Source organism: Eptesicus fuscus, chromosome 5 (assembly GCF_027574615.1).
Source record: "Eptesicus fuscus isolate TK198812 chromosome 5, DD_ASM_mEF_20220401, whole genome shotgun sequence".
NCBI lineage: Eukaryota > Metazoa > Chordata > Mammalia > Chiroptera > Vespertilionidae > Eptesicus > Eptesicus fuscus.
The window spans coordinates 2,156,424-2,181,687 of NC_072477.1; the positions used below are offsets into that span (position 1 = coordinate 2,156,424).

Consider the following 25,264-nt stretch of genomic DNA (forward strand, 5'->3'; position numbering starts at 1 on the left):
GTATATTAAAACTATTTTGGAGTATTATGTTAAATTAGAATTTAGAGTCAAATGAGTAAACGTCAGTAGGAAATGCTTTACATTAGTAGAGATTCTCATAACTTAAATTGAATCTAATATTTAAAAAAGCATTATATGCAGAGCACTGTCATCCAATGAAAAACAAATCACACTGTTTATTATCTTACTTTAAAGTGTGGTAGATCAATTATTAATGCTGTTTTCACAATTAAGTTTAGAACATTGTGGTACTTAAAGATTTGACACAGACAAATTTGCGGTTTTGCATAAATATGATGCTGATATATACCCATCTGTGGCATTTAGCACTGAAGCAAAACAACTTTCCTAATAGTCACAGCTTGTGGATTAGTCAAAATCTTACTGCAACATCTTTTTCCTGTTCTCTCTCCTCTTTGAGATTTTGGCATATATTTTAGGAATGTACTTAAAACATGTGAATTATTTTGCTAGAGGAGAGTCTTTAAGTGTGTATGCTGTGCTTTCATTAGATAAATCTTTACTCATATTTCTTATTGCATACCAGATAAATCGCATACTCTTAAACTTAGCATAAGTGACTCGATCTTAGCTGTGTAATGTGGTATCCTACTGAACCCTCATTTTGTTTTAATGGCATAATTGAGATGTAATTCATGTACAATACAGTTCACCCATTTGAAGTATAGGGTTCAGTGGTTTTTAGTATATTCAGAATAGTGTAACCATCACCACAGTAAATTTTAGAACATTTTCATCACCCAGTAAAAAACCCTGTACCTATTAGCAGTTCCTCTCCACTGCTCCCCCACCTGCCCCGCCTTGGGGAACCACTACTTACTCTGAACCTTTCATGTAAGTTAAATGATACAATGTGTGGCCTTTTGTGATGGACTTCTTTTACTTAGCATGTTTTCAAGTTGTACCCATGTTGTAGCATGTACTGGTACTTCATTTTTTATTGATGATAGTATTCTGTTGTGCGGATATGTCCCATTTTGTTTATTCATTCATCAGGTAGTGGATAGTTGGCTTGTTTCCTTTCAGTCCTCTGAAGCAGTCAAGCTGGCTTCTTCACTGTTACTTAGCTATATAGTGTTCATCCTTGCCTCTGCTTTTACCCATCCCGGGACACCCTTTCATTCTGTCTACCCGGCATTTTCCATCCCCAGGATCCAGATGTAATCGTGCATCTTAGGAAAGGCCTTTCCTGACTGCGGAAACCACCTGGATCCCAGGCTTCTCTGAGCTCCCATATCATTTAGTGGCTGCATCCCAAAATTAATTACTGCTCTGTATTCCTTAGCATGTGGTGTATGTGTGTGTGTGTGTGTGGTGTGTGTGGTGTGTGTGTGGTGTGTGTGGGTGTGTGTGTGTGGTGTGTGTGTGTGGTTGTGTGTGTGTGTGTGTGTGTGGTTTGTGTGTGTGTGGTGTGTGTCGTGTGTGTGGTGTGTGTGTGTGGTGTGTGTGTGTGGGTGTGTGTGTGTGTGTGTGTGTGTGTGTGTGGTGTGTGTGTGTGTGTGTGTGAGTGTGTGTGTGGTGCGTGGTGTGTGTGTGTGCGTGTGTGTGTGTGTGTGTGTGTGTGTGTGTGTGTGTGTGTGTGTATACATTTTCCTATCAGATTGCGAGCTCTTGGAGGACGAGCTGTATTTTATGTTGTTGCTATTTTGGTTCTTTCTTGTACTTTGCTGCAATGGAAATACATACCTCTTAGTAGAAGAAGTGTATTTGTTTATTTGAAGATGACCAAAGTGTCAGGTGGGTTAAGCCACTTCTGATTTTTTGGTATCTTATCCAATAGAATCGGGCAGATTTAAGTTATATCCGGTTGTGCCATGTACTATCTGTGTGACGAGGGGCAAGTTACTCATGATTGTTAAGCCCTTGCTTTCGCATCTGTAAATGGGAATAGTAATTTCTGTTCCCGCAGGTTGTTGCACTACGTGTAGAGCTCCTGTCACAGAATAGGTACCTAATTAACGTTCATTCCCTCTGTCACCTTTCCTTGCTACTTAGGTGCTCAAGGTAAATGTCCAACTTTAAAAGAGGATAACAGTATTAATTTTGCCTTCCAATCTACATATATAAAAGCCTAAGTGACCAAACAATTGGACGATGGAACAACTGGTCTACCGGTCACTATGATGTGCACTGACCACCAGGGGGCAGACACTCAATGCAGGAGCTGCCCCCTGGTGGTCAGTGCACTCCCACAGTGGGAGCGCCACTCAGCTGACCGATGGGCACCAGATGCAGGCCTCACAGCTGCCAAGCACCGCTGTGGTGGCAGGAGCCTCTCCTGATTGGGACAGACTGGGTGCGAGCCGCTGGCAGATGCAGTGGGGCTGGGATGAGCGGGAGTGGCAGGCAGGAGTGGCAGGTGGCATTGGACTGCGGTTTCAGCCCAATCCTCGCAGGCCATGCTGAGGGACCCCGCTGGTGCACGAATCCGTACACCAGGCCTCTAGTAATTTAATAAAGTAACAGACAAGTGAAGTATATCAGCTGAAGTTTGTGATAAATATCTAACTTTCTTTGCTAGTAGTATTTTATCAGAAACCAGAATCTTCACAAATTATAATTAAGCATTTTAAACTGAGTTATAATTAGGGTCAGCTTTTATTACAGATTTATAGATTTTTGTTTTTGTTTTTACCAAAAGACCTTAAGCAATATTTGCTATTTATATTATGCATTAAATGTGTTCATTGGTTAATGTATCTACCAAATCTAACATTGATGTTGCTTACTTTTATAGTCATGTGTCACTTTTAAATTATTTTTCACTTTGCTGTTAATTTAATTTTTTATTTAATTTTATTTTTAAAATACATTTTTATTGATTTCAGAGAGGAAGGTAAAGGGAAAGAAATATAGAAACATCAATGATGAGAGAGAATCATTGATGGGCTGCCTTCTGCACGCCCCCCTACTGGGGATCCAGCCTGCAACCTGGACATGTGCCCTTGACCGGAATCAAACCTGGGACCCTTCAGTCTGTAGGCTGATGCTCTATCCACTGAACAAAACCAGCTAAAATCCACTGCACTGTTAATTTTAAAACATTTTGCACTTTACCTTCCAGGGACAGTCAGGATAAAAGTGCATCTTTAGAACTTTTCCCTTTTTCTTTCTCTTCCCATTGTTTTTGGTCAATCCTCACCAGAGGATATTTTTCCATTTATTTTTAGAGAGAGTAGAAGGGAGGAGGAGAGAGATAGAAAGAGAGAAACATTGATGTGAGAGAGACACATTGGTTGCCTCCTGCCCGGGACCCAACCAGAGCAGGGATAGTGCCTGCAACAGAGTTATGTGCCCTTGACTGGAATCAACCCAGGGTACTTTAGTCCGCAGGCCAACACTCTACTGACCCAAACCAGCTAGGGCTCTCCTCCCATTAAAAAAATAAATAAATAAATAAAAAATAAAGGAGTAAGTCGCCCCCTCGTGATATCGCAGAGTGGGAGTTCTGCAGCCAAATCTGGAAATGAAAGTTAAGATGCTGACTGTATCAAGTGGTTAAAATCATAACTTTCTTAGAATTAGGGTCACATAAAGGGTATTCAACCATTAATCAGTGGAGGCATGAAGAAGGTGTTCAGACTTAGTTATCACAGTCACCACTTTCGTCTTTATCCATTGGTATGTGGTGATCATGTCAGAAATAAAGGCAAATCTGTTATATCCTCATGTGTGGATGTGATATAATGTGAGTTTTTCTCTTTTTTTGTTTATGTAGTGTAATTTTCCATCCAAATCAGAGATGTTAATAATGAGAAATATTTGTAGTTACTTTAGGATAAATCATCAATGTATTGAGTACTTATTGTTATGCATCTCCCGGGAAAATGAATGGCGTTGTACCAGTAAATACTTACGTTTGAGGAAGCAAATGTATTTCTCCTAAATTTCAATAGAGTAGAAGTCATCCCCAATTAACAAGTGTGTTGAGCATTGAGAAGGCAGTGTGCTGTCAGAAATACTTGACATTAAGACACAGCCAGATTGATTCCTGATTTACTTACGGAGAGACCTTGGGTAGGTTTCTTATTCCCTCTGAGTTCAAGCCTCCTAAACTAAACTGGGAATAATAATGCTTACATTGTAGGATTGTTAGGAAGAGTAGAGGACATGTATGGAGAGGGCACAATGCTTGGAGCAGAGTTGTTTCAGTAGAGGGCAATTGTTACCGGTCTTCTAAATCTTCTACTTGCAATTCAGAACACATTTCCCTTGGGATGTATAGAAAAATTTCCATCAAGAAACTTCATGTAGCCGAAACCGGTTTGGCTCAGTGGATAGAGCGTCGGCCTGCGGACTGGAAGGTCCCGGGTTCGATTTTGGTCAAGGGCATATACCTTGGTTGCGGGCACATCCCCAGTGGGGGGTGTGCTGGAGGCAGCTTGTCGATGTTTCTCTCTCATCGACGTTTCTAGCTCTCTGTCCCTCTCCCTTCCTCCCTGTAAAAATCAATAAAATATATTAAAAAAACAAAAAAAAGAAACTTCATGTAGCTATAAAGTTTTCTCTCCGGATGGTGCCCCTTTGCAGTTAATCCTCCACCTTGATCCAAGGCAATCAATATGATTTGCCTTTTGTCATTTTGGATTGGGTTTTTCCAGTTCTAGAGTGTGGATATATGTGTTCATACCTCTTGGATAAATGCCTAAGAATAGAATGCTAGGTCATATGGTGAGTGTATATGTGTGTGTGTGTGTGTGTGTGTGTGTGTATATTTATTTATTTATTCTTTTTATTTGGTATAATTGACACCCAATAAAATGTACATGTTTAAACTGTATAATTTGATGAGTTTTGACATATGTATATACACATAAAGCCATCATAACTATTAAGATAATGAACATATACATCACTCCCCAAAGTAACTAGGTGTCTCTTTAAAATATTCTCTCCTCTTTTTCTGATCACTTCCCTCACTTCAGGCAATCACAGACTCGCTTTCTGTCACTATAGGTTAGTTTACAATTTCTAGAATATTATAGAAGTGAATCATACAATAGTTACTCTTTTGTCTGGATTTTTTTTCCTAAATAATAATTTTTTATTTTTATTGTTATTTCAGGAGGAAGGGAGAGGGAGAGAGAGATGGAAAATCAATGATGACAGAGAATCATTGATTGGCTGCCTTCTGCACGCCCCCTACTGGGGATTGATCCCGCAACCCTGGCCTTGACCTGAATTGAACCTGGGACCCTTCAATCCATGCCAACGCTCTATCCACTGAGCCAAACCAGCCAGGGCTGTCTGGCTTTGTTACTCAATGTAATTATTTTGAAGTTCATGATGCTGCATATATCAATAATTTGTTGCTTTTATTATTGATAGTTATTTCATTTTAAGGATATAATATGTTTTGCATATTCATTGATCATTTAATAGATATCTAGATAGTGTCCAGTTTTTGGCTATTACAGACTATAAACATTCATGTAAAAATCTTTGTGTGGACATGTGCTTTCCGTTCCTCTCTGGTAAACATCAAGGAGTGGAATGGCTGGGTCATATAGTAGGTATATGCTTATATTTTTAAGGAACTGCTAAATTGTTTCCTAATTGATAGTGCAGTTTTACATTTTCACCATCAGTGTGTGAGAGACTGAGTTGCTCCATATACTCGCTGATACTTGGTATGATCAGTCTTTTTATTTAAGCCATTCTAGTGGTATTCTAGTGGTCTAGTGTACTGGTGTTTCATTGTATTTGTAACCGAACTTTCCAGATGGCCAATGGATGTTGAGCATCTTTACGTGTGTTTATGAGGCAGCCATAGAGCTTGTTTGGTGAAATAGTTCGCCCATTTGTTGGTTATTGGCTTTGCGAATATTTCCTTCTAGTCTGTGGCTTGCCTTTTAATTTTTACAAGAGCATATTTTAAAGAGCAAAGGCTTTCTTTGCTTTGCTGTGGTCAAATTTTGGTGAGGTCTAATTTATTGTGTTTTTTTTCTTTATAGTTAGTACTTTCTATGTTATATTTAAGAAATTTTTTTGCCAAATCCTAGGTCATTAAGATTTTTGTCCCGGTTTTCTTTTAAAAGTTTTAAGTCTTAGCTCTTAATTTTAGGTCTGTAATTCATTTTCCAGTTAAATTTTATGTATAGTGTAAGGTAAGGGTTGAGGTCCCCTCCCCCCCAGTATGGCTATATTATGCAATAGAAAGGGCCACTTTGCTATTGTAAAAACCAGGGGACCTGGCATCTGTCTCTGTGATCACATTCAAGTCACTTAGGTATTTCAGGCACTGTTTCCTTCTCTTCCCTCCATCCTATATAGTCCTATGTAATAAAAGGGTAATATGCAAATGGACCCTAACGGCAGAATGACCAGAACGATCGCTCGACCAGTCACTATGAGGCTCACTGACCACCTCTTGGTTTATTTCCCCGGCCAGCAGGCTCCGATCACCCGATGGCGAATGGGGAACCTGGGGTGGGTGGTGATGGGGAATGGGGCTGGCTGCGGGCAGTTGGGGAAGATGGCCCTGATTGCAGGCCAGGCCTAGGGACCATACCCATGCACGAATTTCGTGTGCCGGGCCTCTAGTATGATATAATGGGTTGGGCCCAATAGAAATTGTTTCCATGTTGCTTTAGCAGGCTATTCTCAATTCTAAGAAAAGAAAAGATGTTGAACCCCAGTTTCTAATTTTGTCCTCTAAGGAGGTGCTAGTAGACAGCCTTGAACAGCAGAAACTCCTTGGATAGTGAAGAGTTTCAGATTTATTGATCTATTCAAAGAACCAACTTTTGGTTTCATTATGTTTCTCTAATGATTTTTGTTCTAACATGTATTATTTTCTTTCTTCTGCTTACCTTGCATTTAATTTTCTTTTCTCTAGTTTTTTAAGGTGGAAGCTTAGGTTATTGATTTTACATCTTCTGTTCTAATATATACATTATAATGCTGTAAATTTCCCTCTAGGCCAGTGGTTCTCAACCTTTTTAATGCCGCGACCCTTTAATACAGTTCCTCATGTTGTGGTGACCCCCAACCATAACATTATTTTCGTTGCTACTTCATAACTGTAATTTTGCTACTGTTAATGAATCATAATGTAAATATCTGTGCTTTCCGATGGTCTTAGGCTCTATAGCAGCGGTTCTCAACCTGTGGGTCGTGACCTGTGGGTTGAGAACCGCTAGCAGGGTCGGGACCCACAGGTTGAGAATTGCTAGCAGGGTCGCCTAAGACCATCGGAAAACACAGATATTTATATTACGATTCATAACAGTAGCAAAATTACAGTTATGAAGTAGCAACGAAAATAATGTTATGGTTGGGGGTCACCACAACATGAGGAACTGTATTAAAGGGTCGCGGCATTAAGAAGGTTGAGAACCACTGCTCTAGGCACTGCTTTAGCTGCATCTCACAAATTTTGATCTGTTAAACCTTCATTATCATTTAATTGAAAAACATTTAAACATTTATCTAGAGACTTCTTTGACTTATGAGTCATTTAGAAGTGTGTTGTTTAATTTCCAAATATTTGGGAATTTCCCAGATTTTTTTTGTTATTGATCCTTAGTTCCATTATGGTTTGAGAATGTGCTTTGCCTGATTTCTGTGACTTCCTCCTTCTTCCTTATTGCAGCTCTGATTTCATTTCTTACTATTACCTTCTTCCCTTGGTGTATACTCCAGCCATCCTTGCCGTTCATTAAGCATACCAAGTACACATCTATCTCAGGGCTTACAAACTTACTGTTCCTTCTGCTTTTAATGTTTCCTCAGATACTTACATTGCTATTATTTCTTTCAGATCTTTACTCAATGTGGGTTGCCTCCTTATCTCTCATAAATGGCACCACCATCTACTTAATGCCACAGCTTAAAAACCTGGGAGTATCCTCAATTTTTTCTGTTCCTCATATCACTGATATTTAAACAGATTAAATCTCTCTTTTACAAAATAGAATCATTCACAGGGTTTCTGTAAGTTTTCTGATATAAACATTAAAAAACCCTACATTTGTTTATAGTCAAGATGGTTTTCAAATCTTTGATTAGTAGAAACCTGCTGGAGGGTCAGAATTCTAGTGTTTTCACTTTGGAAAACACTAATTTCTTTTGGTTCACTAGTGGGCAAATAGATGTGGCCTCCTTATTTTTCTTCAGGAAAATATTTCGTACTTTTCTAAAATAGCACTTATTTTATTTTGTCGGCTCTAGTCTATTATTAAGGAACATATATTATAATCGGTCTGTAGACTAATTTCATATTTCTTTTTATTAGTCAGTGAGAGCTATATAACATGTTTCTTAACAAAATTTGTTGCTAAGAAACATGGAGCACAGCCACTAAAAGCTGTGTGACCTTGGTAGCATCATTCAGCTTCTCTGTATTGTCAGTAAAGTGAGGGGGGATGTGCCAGTCATGCTGTTAGGATTCTTTCTTGCACCCGTGACTCTAAACTTAACTCACTGCTCACCCCAGTTATCAACTTGCCTCAGGTGGTTAGTGCATTCATTTCTTGACACCTTCAAAAAGATTTACTTACCTCTAGTTAAAAAACACACTCACAAAAACATTCAGGGTATACTAGTCAGCTCTGATTCTTTTGACTAGTATTTTCTAAAAAAATATTAATGTTCAATATTTTGCATGATAAACATTTCTTTTTGGTTTGTGCAGGTAATTAGTGTATAAATACGAATAGAATGGTTTGTTAGTCTTCATGATTCCCACGTAAATAAATAGCACATGGACCTAGTCTTGTGGACAACATGCTAAAATATTTGTATAAGCCCTAGCTGGTTTGGCTCAGTGAATAGAGCGTCGGCCTGCAGACAGAAGGGTCCCAGGTTCGATTCCAGTCAAGAACACATGCCTGGGTTGTGGGCTTCATCCCCAGTAGGGGGTGTGCAGGAGACAGCCAATCAATGGTTCTCTCTCATCATTGATGTTTCTATCTTTCTCTCCCTCTCCCTTCCTCTCTAAAATCAATAAAATAAATAAAAAAAGAGTTACTTTAAAAAATACATATATATCTTACCTAAATCTATAATAATAAAAGCATAATATGCTAATTAGACTGGACACCTCCGGACATCCTTCCAGACGACCTTCCGGAGGAAGCCGGGGCTGCGAGGGAAGCCCGGGTCCCGGGTGCCAGAGGGAAGCTGGTGCCAACAGCCGGGGCGGGGGGGAGGGGGGAGGAGAGGAAGGCCTACTCTTGCACAAATTTCGTGCATCAGGCCTCTAGTTTTTATATAATTATATACTCATATGAGTTAATTTACACGTTAGTTACTTATCCTATATAATAAAAAGCTAATATGCAAATTGTCCCCTTGACCAGGAATTCGACGGGGAGTTCAACCAGGAGTTTGACAAGGGGGCGGGGCCAGCCCGCCAACTGCCCATGGCCCCTCTCCCTGGCCGCCCCTGCCCAATAGGCCCCGATCAGGGCAGGCCGGCCAGACCCCACCTGTGCACGTATTTGTACACCAGGCCTCTAGTGTATCAATATTTACTCATTGAATTACATACGATATAATTAAACATTTTTCCTTAGACAATTTTTTTTTCAAGACAACTAGAGGACTAGTAATTCATATATTACAAAAGGAATGATATAGTTGTCTAAATTAGTTCTTGTATTATAAGGAATATCATGGGGAAACTTGACTTCATTTTTTTCTCTTAAGTAAGAAAATACACGTTTGAACTTATTTTAAATTAATTGTTATTTAGGAACCCATGAGCCATTTTATAGGATCAATAAATTCTTTTTTCTTGCTTGTGTGTTGTTGTTTTTTTAAATTAGATTTTTGCTTTGTGAAGATAGTGTCCTAACTCTGACAAGAACTAGCTGGTTGACCTGAGCAACTTCCATAATCTCTAGATGTTGGTTTCTTCATTTGCCAGCATGTGAGGAGGCGAATTATATTTCTAAGGCCCTCTTTAAGTCCAACATTCCATTATACCCGATCCTTAGCATTAGAGAAAAGGAATCAGCATTTCACACAGCTTTTATAAGATTGATTTTTGCTTGACTGATGAACATTTACATTTTATAATTGATTTGTTTGTATTGTATTTCTTCTGATTAAGTGACTCAGTTACAATATCAGTCAGACAAACAGTGAGGAGCCACAGTATACGGTTAGGGACTCTCTGAGTCAGGTTTCGCACTCCTAGATGTCAGTTGTGGTCTCCATGGCTTCCCTTCCAAATCTGCAGCTGTAGTTCTGGGCTTTTCTCCCCACCTCTGGACCAGGACTGCTTGCTGGGTGGTGTCAGCGTGATGCCGCTAGCAGAACCTCTCACTGGCTTTTCAAACTTAGTGCACCTGAAATGGCATTCATAATTTTAAATCTAAATATGTCTCCACTTGTTATTGAAGCCTGAATATCCTTTATTTTAATTAATTTTTAATATTAATTTATTTTTTAATCCTCACTTGAGGACATTCAGAGAGAGAGAGAGAGAGAGAGAGAGAAACATTGACGTGAGAGAAACATAGATGGGTTGCCTTCTGTACTTTCCCCAAACGGGGATGGAACCTGAAACCCAGGCACGTGCCCTGACTGGGAATGCAGCTGGCAGCCCCTCAGTGCACAGGACGACTCTCCCACCAATGGAGCCACTGTGGCTGGGCCTGACTGCCCTTTTTTTTTTTTAATTTAAATATATTTATTGATTTCAGAGAGGAAGGGAGAAGGAGAGATAGAAACATCAATGATGAGAGAGAATCATCGATCGGCTGCCTCCTGCACGCCCCCCACTGGGGATTGAGCTTGCAACCCAGGCATGTGCCCTTGGCCAGAATTGAACCTGGGACCCCTCAGTCCGCAGGCCAACGCTCTATCCACTGAGCCAAGCCAGCCAGGGCCTGACTGCCCTTTTAAAGGACACTGGAGGGAAGGCTGGGAACAATTCTGTACTCTTCTTTCTTCTTGCAGAACTTAGTTTTGTATCAAGTCCTATTGATTTTATTTCTGCAAAGAGCCATTTCTTCCTTTCTGTTCTACTTTAGATACACAGAAACAGAGTGCTTTCTGTCTATTGTTTTCTTCCCGCTTTCAGAGCACAGTGCCTGGCAATGCGTAAGTGCTCAGTAATTCTTGGTGAAATCCCATCTAGCAAGGATGCTTGAACACACTGTTCCTTCTACACTTTGTTCTCACTGATCTTTCAGATCTCAGGTCTTCAAAGAAGCCCTCCCTTAACCTCCAAAGTAGGTGATGTTCTTGATAGTGCTATGTACTGTTCCTTTATAGGTATTTGCACACTTAGGATGATGTAATAAACGTAAACATTTTTAAAAACATTTTAGAGAGAGAGGAAGACAGAGAGAGAGAGAGAGAGAGAGAGAGAACATTGATTTGTTGTTCCACTTATTTATGTATTCATTGGTTGATTCTTGTATGTGCTGTGACCAGGGATCAAACCAACAATCTTGGCGCATCGGGAAGATACTCTAAGCCAGTGGTCGGCAAACCGCGGCTTGCGAGCCACATGCGGCTCTTTGGTCCCTTGAGTGTACCTCAATCAGATTGAGGACGTTTTTAGCCAAGGCCAGCTTAGGAGCACCCTAATTAAGTTAATAACAATGTACCTACCTATATCGTTTAAGTTTAAAAAATTTGGCTCTCAAAAGAAATTTCAATCGTTGTACTGTTGATATTTGGCTCTGTTGACTAATGAGTTTGCCGACCACTGCTCTAAGCTACCTGGCCAGGGCCTTAATTGATTTTTGTTGTTTAATACGTGTCTCTTCTGACGGTGAAGCCTAGGGTAAGGTCATGTCTATACGTACCACCGTATCCCTGCTCAGGGCGTAGTTCTGTGCCAGATATGTAATCTGTTGCCTGATGAATTCTGTGGCGAGGCATGAAGCATTATTAGATTGTATTGGAGAGTCCAGAACCGGGGCCTAACAAACAGCAGGTCCTGCATATATGCCACCTGAGTTACTGAACATCTCAGGCCACCTGTCTTCTGTAGCTTAGGTACGTGGGTCTGGTCCTCTTCCTGTCATAGCGGGTCATCATCCTTTCTTCCTGCGGGTTCCAGGGACGTGGCCTCATTTCATCTCTTTTATACAGCTGCCAGGTACTTATTCCATTCCCTCTCCTGGCTCCTCGCCTGCTGGGTTAGCTGCTATGCAACCCAGTCTTCTTAGCTAACCCTTTTCCTTGCTGTGTTCTATATTTATATAGTTTTAAAAAGTATTTTTAAAATGATGTTTTCTGCCACTTGTTAATGGGGAAGTTGAAAGGCCGATTAAAAAAAAATAATGGGAGAGGTCACAATGTTTCCAGAAACCTTCTAAATTTGTTTAGTTATCCCTGAACTCATAATTTACATACCTTTCACTATTCCTACTATAGGTTATATATTTAGGGCAGGCCTTAGTAATATTTCCTTTTACTCTGCAAAATACTGTAGGACAATGATTTTCAAAAAAATATTTTTTCCATGACTCACAGTAAGGAATACATTTTAAATTGTCACCTAAATATAATCACACGTGGTTGTGTATATATACTAATAATGTATAATTGATACTAAGTGTTAATAATTATCCACCTATGTATAATAAATGAAAAACATATGGAAGTTAACAACAAATGTAATCTTAATATTGAAATAGAAGATGGAAAAATTCCAAATTAAAAAAAAATAAGGAAAGATTTATTAATTCAACAGGTGTGTCTGCCTGTTCATTCCACTCCAGAATAAGCAAGGACAGTGTTCACCTTGTACACTGTTGTGAGGTTTGCTGTGGAGGTGAGGGAGGAAGGAAAGGGTAGTGTCGTTCTAAGCTGTGTACCTGGAGAGTCAGAGGGCTCTTTCTATCTCTGGGGGTAAAAAGAGGGGCGGGGGAATGAGCTCAATTCGTGATATAGGCAGTTGAAGAGCCATTCAAAGGGAAACGCCCTCCGTATAGCTGTGACACTGCTTTAGTGAAGAGAGGTGTTTGTCTCTTCCTCACAATGGACATGAAGCTTCTGCATACTCTGTTGACATGACATTGGGATAGTAAAGGATATGTAGTGGAAATTATTAGTAAAGGAATTTATTTTAATGTGAATATTACTAATTTATGTGCAAATTTTTCTCTTAGAAAAATTATCAACATAGAGACATTTTTAGGCTGACAGCTCAGCCGCTTCTTAGGATAGGACTACGATCCTAGGTGGTACGGTGGTGCTCGGGCATGAACTTAGAAATCACAGCTTGGAGCCCTGCCTCTCATCTTTAGTAGTTGGATCACTTCGGGTAAATCACTTTTTTTTTTTTCTGGGATTGTTTCTTCAACTGTCAAGTAAGGATAGAAATATATTGTATATAGGGGGGGTAATGGTAAGATATGTACACATATAATACCTCAATAAAAAAAAAGAAATATATTGTATATATATATTATCAAGATGAATTTGAAAATGTGTATAAAGTGCCTTGGTTGGCACATAGTGACACTTAAATCTTAATGTTTCTTTTATTCTTTCTTTGGTGCTCTTAAACAATATAATTTGTTACTCTCTGACTCTAAGTATGATGTCTACAAGCAGAGTTGAATGGTTCTCTAACTATGTAAACCTTTGAGGTGATATTTTGAAGATTTAACAGTATTAAGGATTTAATTTTGTAATAATGAAAATGTGCAACATTTGAAAAATTACGTTATTGATTGGTATCAGTATCCTCTGCTTTATATTCTTGAGTCATCTTTGTCTTAAAAGAAAGTTTTGTCTTTCTTGGAAGTTTAGTTCTCTAAGCTAATCACTTAATTTTGTTCTGTCATGAAAACAAACTATTTAATAATTTACTTTGAGTAAAGAAATAATTAAATATCAACTATTTAAAGTTTAGTTTTCATTGCAAACTCAAAGCAAGGTCTGTGTGCACCTGCTTCATCGTTGAAATTCAAGCAGTGCCAGCTTATTTATGTGCTGTATTTTGGATTTTGAAATGAGAGCTGCTCGGATTGGGACCGCAGGCTCTGCCTATACAAACCCTTTCCGGTCCTGCACAGAGTCGAACAGTAGCAGAGCTAGAATTCTCGGGTTCAGTTCTCTAGTGGTGACTGTGCTGTGTTGTCATTTCTGGGTAGCATATGCTCCTCCCCCTCTCCCTTTTCTTACTGGTTTAGGATTAAATAAAACATGAAGGTTGTCTGGCTAGGAAAAGAGAAGGACTTTTTGCTCTACAGTCAGGATTCTTACGTGCAAATCTGTTTTTCTCCTTAGATTTTGAGCTCCTAGAAGGTTGAAGCAAGGTACATATAAGAATAGAGAAAGACAATATTGTCAGTGTCTAGATCTGTTCTAACATACAGCTTATTCTTTTTGGTGGGTAAGGGCACGGGTTTCATAACTAGCACAGATAGCCGTGTTTTTAGAGACCAAAATAATATTTCTGAAAGTTCTTTAGGCAATATGATATACCAAGAATTTCTGAGCTTTTCTTGATTTCTCACAAATTCCTTATCATTTTGTTTACTTCCAGCATCATTGAGAACCAGCTTTCTTAAAAAAATTATGATTTTAAAAGCATTAAGCAGCGTAGTTATACATTTTCCTCTAGTAGTGCTACATAGCTTAGGATCAGGAGTGGGATGGAAAAAGCAGATGGGTGGGTTTGGTATTGGCTGGGTGCTGAGGTTGGATGAGAGGCAGTGTGTGTAGTGGTTTGTGCATGGGTTTTGGAGTTGTACAGGCTGTGTGCATAACTTTGGGCAAGTACCTTCATCTCTCCAAGCCCTAATTTGCTCATCTATATAATGGAGCTAATAATAATATTTAATCTATCTCATAAAATTATTGTGAGAATTAAAAAAGATGACTGCAAGTAAGGTGCTTATTAGTATTATGCCTAGTAATAGTATATTTGATACTATTTTTATTGTTAGGAGGAGAATTGAAGAAGCAAGGTCATTAGTAGGGACTGTAATTGAAGTAATAGTCGGGGAGGTTCAGGCTGGCAAGTAGAAAGTAAAACTAGGAGTATTAGAAACTAGAGAATCAGAAGGAATTGAGAGATTAGGAATGTGATAAGAATAACAAATGTATTTAGCAATGGAAAAATAGATAAGAGTTTATGGGCAGCAAATGGGATCAGATTCTAGAAATGGAACATTTCCAGGTAATGATTGATCCAACTTTTGAAAATGGTTGTTAATGTGGAGACAAATTGAATTTAAATAAAAAATTTATGGAACATTTCTGAGTGCTAGATCCTGTGCTAAGTATTGGAGAATGTAAAAATTGGGTGAAACATTGTTGGATTAGAGGGGATCAAAAAGTAGCTATTAGTCATTCCCGTCAGTGATGAAGTTATCATGACAGTGGCAGGAGCTGGGATGACAATGAAGACTACTAAATTTTTTATTATCATAAAAAATGCTTGAGTGGGTTGACTTTTTTTTTTGGTTTAAGATATTACTATAAATGGCTCTTTAAAATAGGCGCATCTCCCAATGGGAATAAAATAATTAGTAACATTAATTTAGAATTTAAAAGATAGCTGTCCTAAATTCATTTATCTAACTAGTCTTTTCCCCCTTCCTCTTTCCTTTTTAGTCACTAGTGCACAGAGTAGATGACTCACCCAGTTCTTTTTAGTTTTAGAGGAATGGTTTGCCGAGTGGCTTGTGTCTTTTTGTTTCTGAGTCAGTATCTCAGGAAAGGAGCATGTCCCAGAGACAGCAGAATCCGGCAACAGGGAGCAGCTCAGGGGGTAGCAGGATGCTTGTTCCTGGCGCCTTTCAGTTGAAAGTTGTAGGTTTTGAAGTCTAAGAAGCTTATTTTATAAAAATCTATAATAATAAAATCATGATATGCTAATTAGACCGGATGACCTTCCGAATGAAGTCAGGGCTGCAGCCGCAGGATAGAGGAAGCTGATGCGGCTGTGAGGGAGGGATCCAGGCAGCCGCCGGGGCTGCAAAGGCCTACTCTTGCACGAATTTCGTGCATCAGGCCTCTAGTAAAACATAAAATAACATACTATATCAGTGATGGGCAACCTTTTGAGCTTGGTGTGTCAAACTTCGCCAAAAAACTGAACATAACTCGGGTAGTGTGTCACTTTGAGGAAAAAACATTATTCACAAATGTTTCATCCTCGGCATGCGGCCGCCTCAGTGGACGCGTGTCATCAGAAATGGCTACTGCGCGTCAGTGCTGACACGCGTGTCATAGGTTCGCCATCACTGTACTATATAAATAAAATATTGATTAAACTTTTATTTTAAAATTACATGTACCATATCAAATAGCAATGACATGAATTTTATACTGTTGACTTAAACCAATGCTGATTGTTTTGGGATTTCTTCCATTCAGTGGCTGGTGGCATAGATTCACACGTATTTGGTTTATTTATACTGATTGGGACCAAAGTCAGCAGGAGGTAACAGCAGGTACACAGCACCTGAGAAATTCCCAGGTGTGCACGCTTAGTTCCCTACTTTAAAGTACAGCCACGTCTGCCCTTTCATCTGATAAACAACCCTGTCCCCGCTCCTCCTCACGCTTTCCTCTCGTTGCATTTATGTCGGCTGTGTTGTTCCACCTCTGCTCACTGTATTTTGCCATATCACTTTACCATCATCATGAAGAGGAGACCTGTTGCAGGACAAGCCGAAGTAGTGAATGCGTGCAGTCGACGTCAGATGGACCTTCTGCAACTTTAAAGAAGCTTTTTACATCTCTGCCTTTGCTACCAGTCTTGATGTGCCTTCTGTAAATCCTTGGTTATAAGACTTCTGCTCAACTAGTCTTCAGTTGGTTATTCAGGTTGAATGTTCTGTAATTTAATTCCAGCGTTGTCCTGGGAGGCGGTGAGTGTAATTTCCACCTACCCTGCTGCCATCTTGGATCCTCCTAGATGGTGTTTGTTGATAGAGATTATGGTGGTTGCAATTTAGATTCATTTCTTTTATTTTTTCAAGTTCTGTTTACAGTAAGCATTGTCTTATCAGTTGTTATTTGCTTTTCTAATATCTTATTACTTTAAAGTTTAAAGCCAATCTGATTTTGTTTCTAATACAAGTAACTTGCTCATTTTGCTTGGATGCCCAAAGGATTTTTATTTTTCTTTAAAGTCCAATAATGTATCTCAGTTCTGTTGGATTGATTTTCTCAGGTATATGGTGTGCTCTTTTGAATCTTTTTTTTTTTTTTTAATTTCAAGAAAGGGTTTTTGATAACATTTTTTAAAAGCTTCCTTTGCTTAGGTTTTCTTTTTTATGGACTTATATTAACAGTCTATTGGACCTTCTTTACCTGTCTGATATATCACGTTCTCAAATCCTTTTTGATCTTGTATCCTGCCACACTGCTAGACTCACTTACTGGTATTAGTTTTACTGGCTATTTTGTACATTACAGCTTAATTTCTTCCTTTTCAATCCGTAAGCTTCTTATTTCTTTTTATTACCTATCGCACTCGTTCAAACCTCCAACACAATGTTGAATATGAGTGGAAATGTTAACATCCTTGTCCTGTTCATGATTAGGGAGGAAGCATTCATTCTTTCACTGTTAAGTATGGTGTTAGCTCTAAGTTTTTCATAGATGCCCTTTATCTGGTTGAAGAAGTTCCTTTCTACTTCTAGTTTGCTGATAGTTTTAAATCATGAATGAATGTTGGATTTGTCAGATTTCTGTGTTTGTTGAGATGTTCATAGGTATTTTTTAAAATCTATCACATTGACTGATTTTTTAAAAATTAAATTTTATTTTGAGATAATTGTAGATTCACTTACAGTTGTAAAAAAATAATACAGATGCCAATGTTCTCTTTAACCAGCTTCCCCCAGAGTAAAATTTTGAAAAACTATAGTACAATATTACAACCAGTATATTGACATTGATACAGTCAAGACAGTTAAGATTTTCATTACCCAGGTTACACTATTATAGTCACATCTTTTCCCACATCCATCTCTAACCCCTGGAAACCACTCTTCTCCATTTGTATAATTTTGTCATTTCAAGAATGTTATGCAGCGGTGGGAACTTCACCAGTGAGTCATCCATTCATTCATCCTTTAAAAAAATTATTGAATTGATTTTGAGAGAGGAAGAGAGAGAGAGAGAGAGAGAGAGAGAGAGAGAGAGAGAGAGAGAGAGAGAGAGAGAGATTGGCTGCTTCATGCATGCACCCCGACTGAGGATCACACCCACACCCTGGGTATGTGCCCTGACCGGAAATTGAACCTGCCACCTTTTGGTGTACAGGACAACGCTCCAACTAACTGAGCCACCGGGGCCAGAGCTTATTCATCCTTTTAAGAGACATTTACGGACCCTCTCCTCTAGGCCAGAAGTTGTCATATGAAACATTGTTGTCAGCAGGCCTCTAGGGGAGGCTGTTGTTTGCCTCTTGCAGCTTCTGTAGGTTGTCCGCATTCCCTGCCTTGTGGCTGCACCACTCCAGTCTCTGCTCTGTGGTCGCACTGCCTTCTGGTCTGTGTCTTCTCCTCTGAGCGTCTCCTTTGACACCTGTTACTGGGTCTGTGGTCTACCTGGATAGCGCAGAATGGTCTCTTCATCTCAAGGCCCTCTTTGAAATGAAGATGACATCATGAAACCTAGGCTTAGGGCAGAGACATACTTTATGGGGTGAGAGGCACCATTCAACCCACTACAACTAGTTATTTTATATGCAACTTTAATTTCCTTTTTTTGACCATCTTCCCATCTTGGCATGTGTTCCTTATTTCAGTGCCATTCCTTTTTGACTTTTGTCTTTTAAAATATTCACTTAGAGAGTGGTGACAGCAGTGGAATATTGTGCTGACCGTGGTGCATAGCCTGCCTTACTCCAACAGGGCAAATGCCTTTCTTCATAGCTCTGCAGTTTTGTTTAGAATCAGAATCTGCTTCTTATTAACAGAACGTATAAAACTGAAGCAAATAAATATAAAACTTTAAAAACCATATTAAGGTCTTAACATACATATAATAACAAATAGTTCCATTTGAAGAGCTAAGTTAAAATCATTTTAATTAAGATAAATAAATATGGCATCAGCAGTTAGCATTTAAATTGGTATCAGAATAGCAGTGCCACGTTTACTAGCACCATATATATATATATGTTTCAGGTACTTGGAAATCTTATGTCACTTAGTTTCTGTTTTAAAATCCAAGAATTTTTTGCTTGGAACTGGTTTTTCAGAAGAACCTGAACACCTCTTCTAAAGCATTTAGACCATTAGAGCATCACTGAGATTGTTTTGGTAAAGCTTTAGTGATCTAATGAATAACATGTCAAAAAGATACTGTACTAGTATACATATACCCTACTGACCTTTAAGAATGTTGAGTATTTCTTTAAGAAGTTCTGGCAACTCACAGTCAGTCTAGGGCCACAGGTAACTTCAATATAACAGAAGGAAGTTGTATGATTCTGTGTAGTTGATTTTGTTGCTATTCCTATTGTAATGATTATTAATATTTTACCATGATGAAAATTTTCCATTTATATTTTTCAGACAGTACAGCAAATTGGTAGGTCACATGAAAAAAATGAGGTAGAATTTTAAAGTATTTAATAATAGTATTAAAAACTTTTAGACTTAAAAGTTAATCTTGTTTTTAGCATAAGCTTAATATTTTCATGCAGTGTTATAAGATTTACTTAATGAAATTTCAGTTCTGGTTTTATTTTTGTATTTAAGTGATGGTGTTTGAAATTTAACACTTTGTCAAAATCTTAGTGTTTGTCATTAAAAGCAGCCATTTTTCAAATTAATCTGCTTTTTATAGTCATAAACTAGGTATTCAGCTTACAATTACAAATTTTAAATTTGTCTTTTCTCTGTAAGTGCTGGTCAAGATATCCAGGGAACAAGTGTGATTGCGAATCTCCCGTTTTTGATGCGACAGAATCCTGCTGAGACACTTCGGAGAGTCTTGCCAAAAGTTAGAGTAAGTTGGTGCGAAATGAGATTTGAATTTACCATTTGTTTTTTTCATTGTCAGGAGAAAACTTCAGAGCTTTTGATGGCTGATCTTTTGTACCTTAATCATTGAGTGGAGGAAGTATTATGATACACATTTTGTATTGTGATGAAAATATTTAGGGAAATTAGTTGATGGAAATGGAGAAATCCAGGTCTTAGTTGAAACAAAGATTTTAGTCATTTTCTGAGTAGAGACATTTTAATAAAGTTAGCTTTTCAGTAGCTCAGAAAAATTTTAGTTTTACAAAATCATAGCTGTCTTTTTAAATTTATTATTGACAATATTACAGATGTCTTTCATTTTCCTTCCCTTTGCCCCCCCTCCCTCCACCCACTCCCTTTCCCCCCTTCTTCCCATATTATTGTTTGTGTCTGTGGGCTATTCGTATATGCATATATGTTACTTGGTTAACCTATATTATTTGGTATTCTGTTGAGTTAAATTTATATTAATAGTATTCAGCAACACTGATAATATTTTATTTCACTGATATTCTTAATAATGACCCTGTGGTGTGACTTCTAAATAATCATCAAATAAAGATTGAATTGGGCCATCACAATTTTAGTTTTATATTCATTTTATTGCTTCCTAAATTCTTCAGAATTAGTTTTCCTGCTATAAACAAAAAATATTTGATCGACTAGAATATTCTTTCCTCTATTTAGTATTTATGGATTATCCTATATAATAAAAACCTAATATGCTAAATGTCCGGTCGACGGGTCGGCCGTTCAACCAATCAAAGTGTAATCCTATCTAATAAAAGGGTAATATGCAAATTAACCTCACTCCATCACAAAGATGGTGGCACCCATAGCCATAAGATGGCGGCACCCAGTCCTCTCAGCCCACCGGAGTTCCGCAGTCCCGGGGCGTGGCCGCTGAGAGCGGGCAGCGTGAGTGGCCTGGCAGAATGCTTGCTTCGTCACCGCGGAGACGAGGCAAGCGTTCCGTGCCCAGCCGCGAATGGGCCTCTGGCCAGGCTGGGGTGTGGAACACTTGCGTCATCGCCTGAGTGACGAGGCAAGCGTTCCGCACCCGGTTGCTGATGGACCTCTGGGCTGCGAAGAGCCTCTGGGCAGCAGGCGTGGAGCGGCCTGGCCCTGCAGAGAGTGACTGGCACACGGATTCGTGCGCAGGGCTACTAGTATACTAATGATATGCTAAGGCCGCTCAACCCCTTGCTATGACATGCTCTGACCACCAGGGGACAGACAGTTGACCGGCCGACCAGTCACTATGACATGCACTTACCACCAGGGGGCAGATGCTTTGATTGGTAGGTTAGCTTGCTGCTGGGTTTCGGCCAATCAGGACTGAGCGAGATGGGGCTGGACATGCCCTGGAGCCCTCCTGCGGTCCCTCCCCAGCTGGCCAATCTCCCTCATCTCTTCCCAGCCCCGATTGTGCATTGGTGGGTCCTTCAGCCTGGCCTGCACCATCTTGCAATCCAGGACCTCTTGGGGGATGTCAGAGAGCTGATTTTATCCTGATCCCGCAGGCCAGGCTGAGGGACCCCACTGGTGCATGAATTTGTGCACCGGGCCTCTAGTTAACATATAATGTTAAATGTTTAATATGTAAGATTTATTATTTATTTGTGCCTATGTGCCAAGTGCTGTTCTTAAGAACTTGAATGAACAAAACAGACAACAATCTATGTGTCCTTAGGGAGCTTACCTACTAATGGGGTCAGGGAGGTTACATACTAATGGGGATTATGTTTGCTAATAGTTTTGTATACTTTACTTTGGCTTTCTGTTTGGTTGTAACTTTTCCCTAACTTTTAAATTAATTCATATGTGTTTAAAATACTGTAATTATTAGTGTGCCCTTGCGTTTTATTTTTAGGCATATAGAGGCATATATAGCTGGTTCCAATTACTATGATTTAAATTAGATGTAGGGAAGTACCATGTTATTTATACAAGATACCCACCCTTCTATCCTGGCAGCATGAGTTTTTTTGTTTTGTTTTGTTTTGTTTTCTTACTTGTTACCATGATGAATTGAGATGTTTATTTTTATTTTAGCACTGCATGTGATTCAAAATTGAATCAAGCCTTTCATACCTCTTTTCCCAGAATCATGCTATAATTTAAATGGAATTAAGTCTACACAGTTTAAGTTTAACTTTACATTCTACTTCAGTGATATTAACTGACCTATGCTTATTAGCGTAACACCTGAAAGTGCCAATTAAACAACGTTAGAAGGAACAGGTAGTTAGGTCCTCTTGATTAAGAGTTATTCTAGCCCTAGCTGGGTGGCTTGGTAGGTTGGAGTGTTGTCCCATACACCAAAAGGTTGAGGGTTTGATTCCTGGTCAGGGCACATACTTAGGTTGCAGGTTTAATGCATGTATGGGAGGAAACTGATTGATGTTTCTCACATTTATGTTTCTCTCTTAAAAATAAAGTTATTGTATATTAAGTGAATTAGATTTAAAGCTAAAAATATTGAGCATGCTATACACATACTGTGTTGAGCAAGCTAAATCTAGTCCACAGAGGGTATTGAATGTCCAAAATTTCATGAAGTAAAAATAAAAAATGAATGATAGAGAGTAGTGACCTTGAGGTTTCTAAATTATTTTGAAAAAATCATTTTGCTAATGAGGTTATAATAAAGTTAATTAAATAACTCCCCCCAATATTAATTTTATGGAAGTGTGTAAAGAATATTATATACTCATCTATAGAGTATCCTATCTAATAAAAGAATAATATGCAAATTAACCATAACTCTGCAACAGAATGGTGGCGCCCATAGCCACAAAATGGCGGCGCCTAGTCCTCTCAGCCCTGCTGGAGTCCCCCAGTCCCAGGGAGGGCTGCTGCTGAGAGCCGGCAGCGTAAGTGGCCTGGCGGAATGCTGCCCAGAGGCCCTCCTGACCCTTTATAAAAAACAAAAACAAATTCACTCCCCACGGAGTGATCCCACACACACACCTGCAGCCTCGGGCCCATACTTCCACAGAGCGATCCCCTCCCAGCGTCAGCCTGGGGTCTCAGCCTGGGAGGCGCGCGCACCACCACGAAGCAATCCCCTCTCAGCGCCAGCCTGGGAGGGGTGCACACCCCCAGTGGGCTCTCTGCCTGGGAGGGGCACGCACCCCCACGGAGTGACCCCCTCTCAGCGCCAGCCTGGGGCCTCAGCCTGGGAGGGGCGCGCACCCCCACGGAGTGACCCCCTCCCAGTGCCAGCCCGGGGCCTCAACCACTGAGTCACACCAGCCAGGCAGAAATGGAGGAATCTTAAATGTTTCCTTTTTAAAAAATATATTTTATTGATTTTTTACAGAGAGGAAGGGAAGGGATAGAGAGCTAGAAACATCTATGAGAGAGAAACATTGATCAGCTGCCTTCTGCACACTCCCCACTGGGTATGTGCCCTCAACCAAGGTACATGCCCTTGACTGGAATTAAACCTGGGACCCTTGAGTCTGCAGGCCGACACTCCACCCACTGAGCAAAACCAGTTAGGGCTGTCCAATATGTTAAAGAAAAAACCCTATCTAATAAAGAGGGAATATGCAGGGGAGGGCATTTGGGGATGACCGGGTTGTCAGGGGAGGGCAGTTGGGGATGATCAGGCTGGCAGGGGAGCAGTTAGTCATCGATCAGGCTGGCAGGGGAGTGGTTAGGGGGTGATTAGGCTGGCAGGCAGAAGCGGTTAGGAGCAATCAGGCAGGCAGGTGAGCAGTTGGGAGCCAGCACTCCAGGATTGTGAAGGGGATGTCCCAGATTGGAGAGGGTGCAGGTTGGGCTGAGGGACACCCTCCCCCCCCCCCCCCAGTGCACAAATTTTGTGCACCGGGCCTCTAGTATTTATATAAATAATCAAATGTGTCTGCTGAAACTATATAACTGAGTTATAAAGATGACTTTAATAATAGCCTTTTAAAGTAATAAAAATTAATCCATAGCATAGAAAACTGAATAAATGGATACAATAAAGAAAATGTATACTAATGAATATATACTAAGAAAACCTTTATTTGGTGAAATAATTTCATTCATTTCTTGAGTTAATCAACATGAAGTCCTTTATTTAGGATTCTCATTTATCTTGCCCTGTACTAAAAAATACAAAAAAATAAATTCAGTGCCAGATTAGATTGTATATCAAGCAGGCCTAAAAACTATATGGAAAACAATTGAAGAATAAGCATAGGAGAGTATTTAATTGTGTGATTCTGACTATATCTAAAAATGCTGAAGAATTAAGCAACTGGATAAGACTTTATGGGGGCAATAATAATGGCTGTTAAAGAGGGTTTGCTATATAATGTAGGCAGCTAAACTTTTAAACAACCTCATGTCAAATTATAAAACCTATGTGCAACTAATTTTTAAATCATTATATTAAGATATTAAGAAGTATTTGTACTTATTGTTAATACCTTCTTCAGTTCCGCCTTGCTTCTGGGAGTCGTTACTTTCAAGTGGTAAAACGACAAAAAAAAATCATGCAGAGCCACTTTTCTCACTTTTGTCATGGACATAATTTCTTAGTTCATCTTATAGAAGGCAATCTTGTACTATAAGTGAGAGAGTGGTGATAATGGCATTTTGATTCATACATAAATATTTACTGAGTGCCTTCCATGTGCTGGCACTTGCTCTGAGCACTGAGAAAATAGAGGTGATCAAAAGAGAGAACTTGCTCTCAAGGAGGTTACAGTTCAGAGTGGGAAACAGACATAACAGAAGAAGGTGAGTGTAAATGTCAGGAGGAAGTGACAGGGGGAACTTAATGTGTATTGGGAGGTCAAAGAAAGCCTTGTTGAGGAGCTCTTAAAACTGAAGAGCTGGGAGGAAGCAGCCATTTGAAGAGTCAGGAATGAGTGGTCCAGGTGGAGAGAGCAGCACATAGCTCCTAAGATGAAGGAGCTTGGGGGAATTGAGAGGTATGTTTGGTTGGAACCCAGTGGTCTGGGTGGGTTGTGACTTAAAAAGATGTTAGAGTGATGGTCAGTGACACAGCATGCAAGAGTTGTTCTTTCTCAGGACGGTGGAAAATCATTGAAGGCTTTAAGCAGGCCTGTGACTTGCCCATTCACCTTTTACAGTGATCATTTTAATTGTGTGTAAAGTAGATGGGAATGGGAGAATGAGGAAACTACAGCACTGGTCTTCATTTTTGATGGTGGCTTGGATCAGGAACAAGTCAAGCGTGTTGGCTCTTACCATGTTTGTTCAACACTACTAGACATTCCAAAAAGTGCAATAAAGCAACAAAAAGAAATGAAAGGTATTCACATTGCAGAGGAAGAAGAAAAAGTTTTTTGTTTTTTTTTGGTCACATA

At 39.5% G+C, this 25,264-nt stretch overlaps 1 protein-coding gene across 5 annotated transcripts in view; it reads left to right on the plus strand.

The window, feature by feature from the left end:
* Positions 1–25,264, plus strand: part of PPP4R4 (protein phosphatase 4 regulatory subunit 4) — a 78,289-nt gene that overhangs the window by 3,941 nt on the left and 49,084 nt on the right. For all 5 annotated transcript variants that reach the window (XM_054715733.1, XM_054715732.1, XM_054715729.1 and 2 more), the window contains exon 3: positions 19,812–19,914. In XM_054715733.1, coding sequence (XP_054571708.1) covers positions 19,812–19,914 — 103 coding nt within the window. The remainder of the gene's footprint in view (positions 1–19,811; positions 19,915–25,264) is intronic.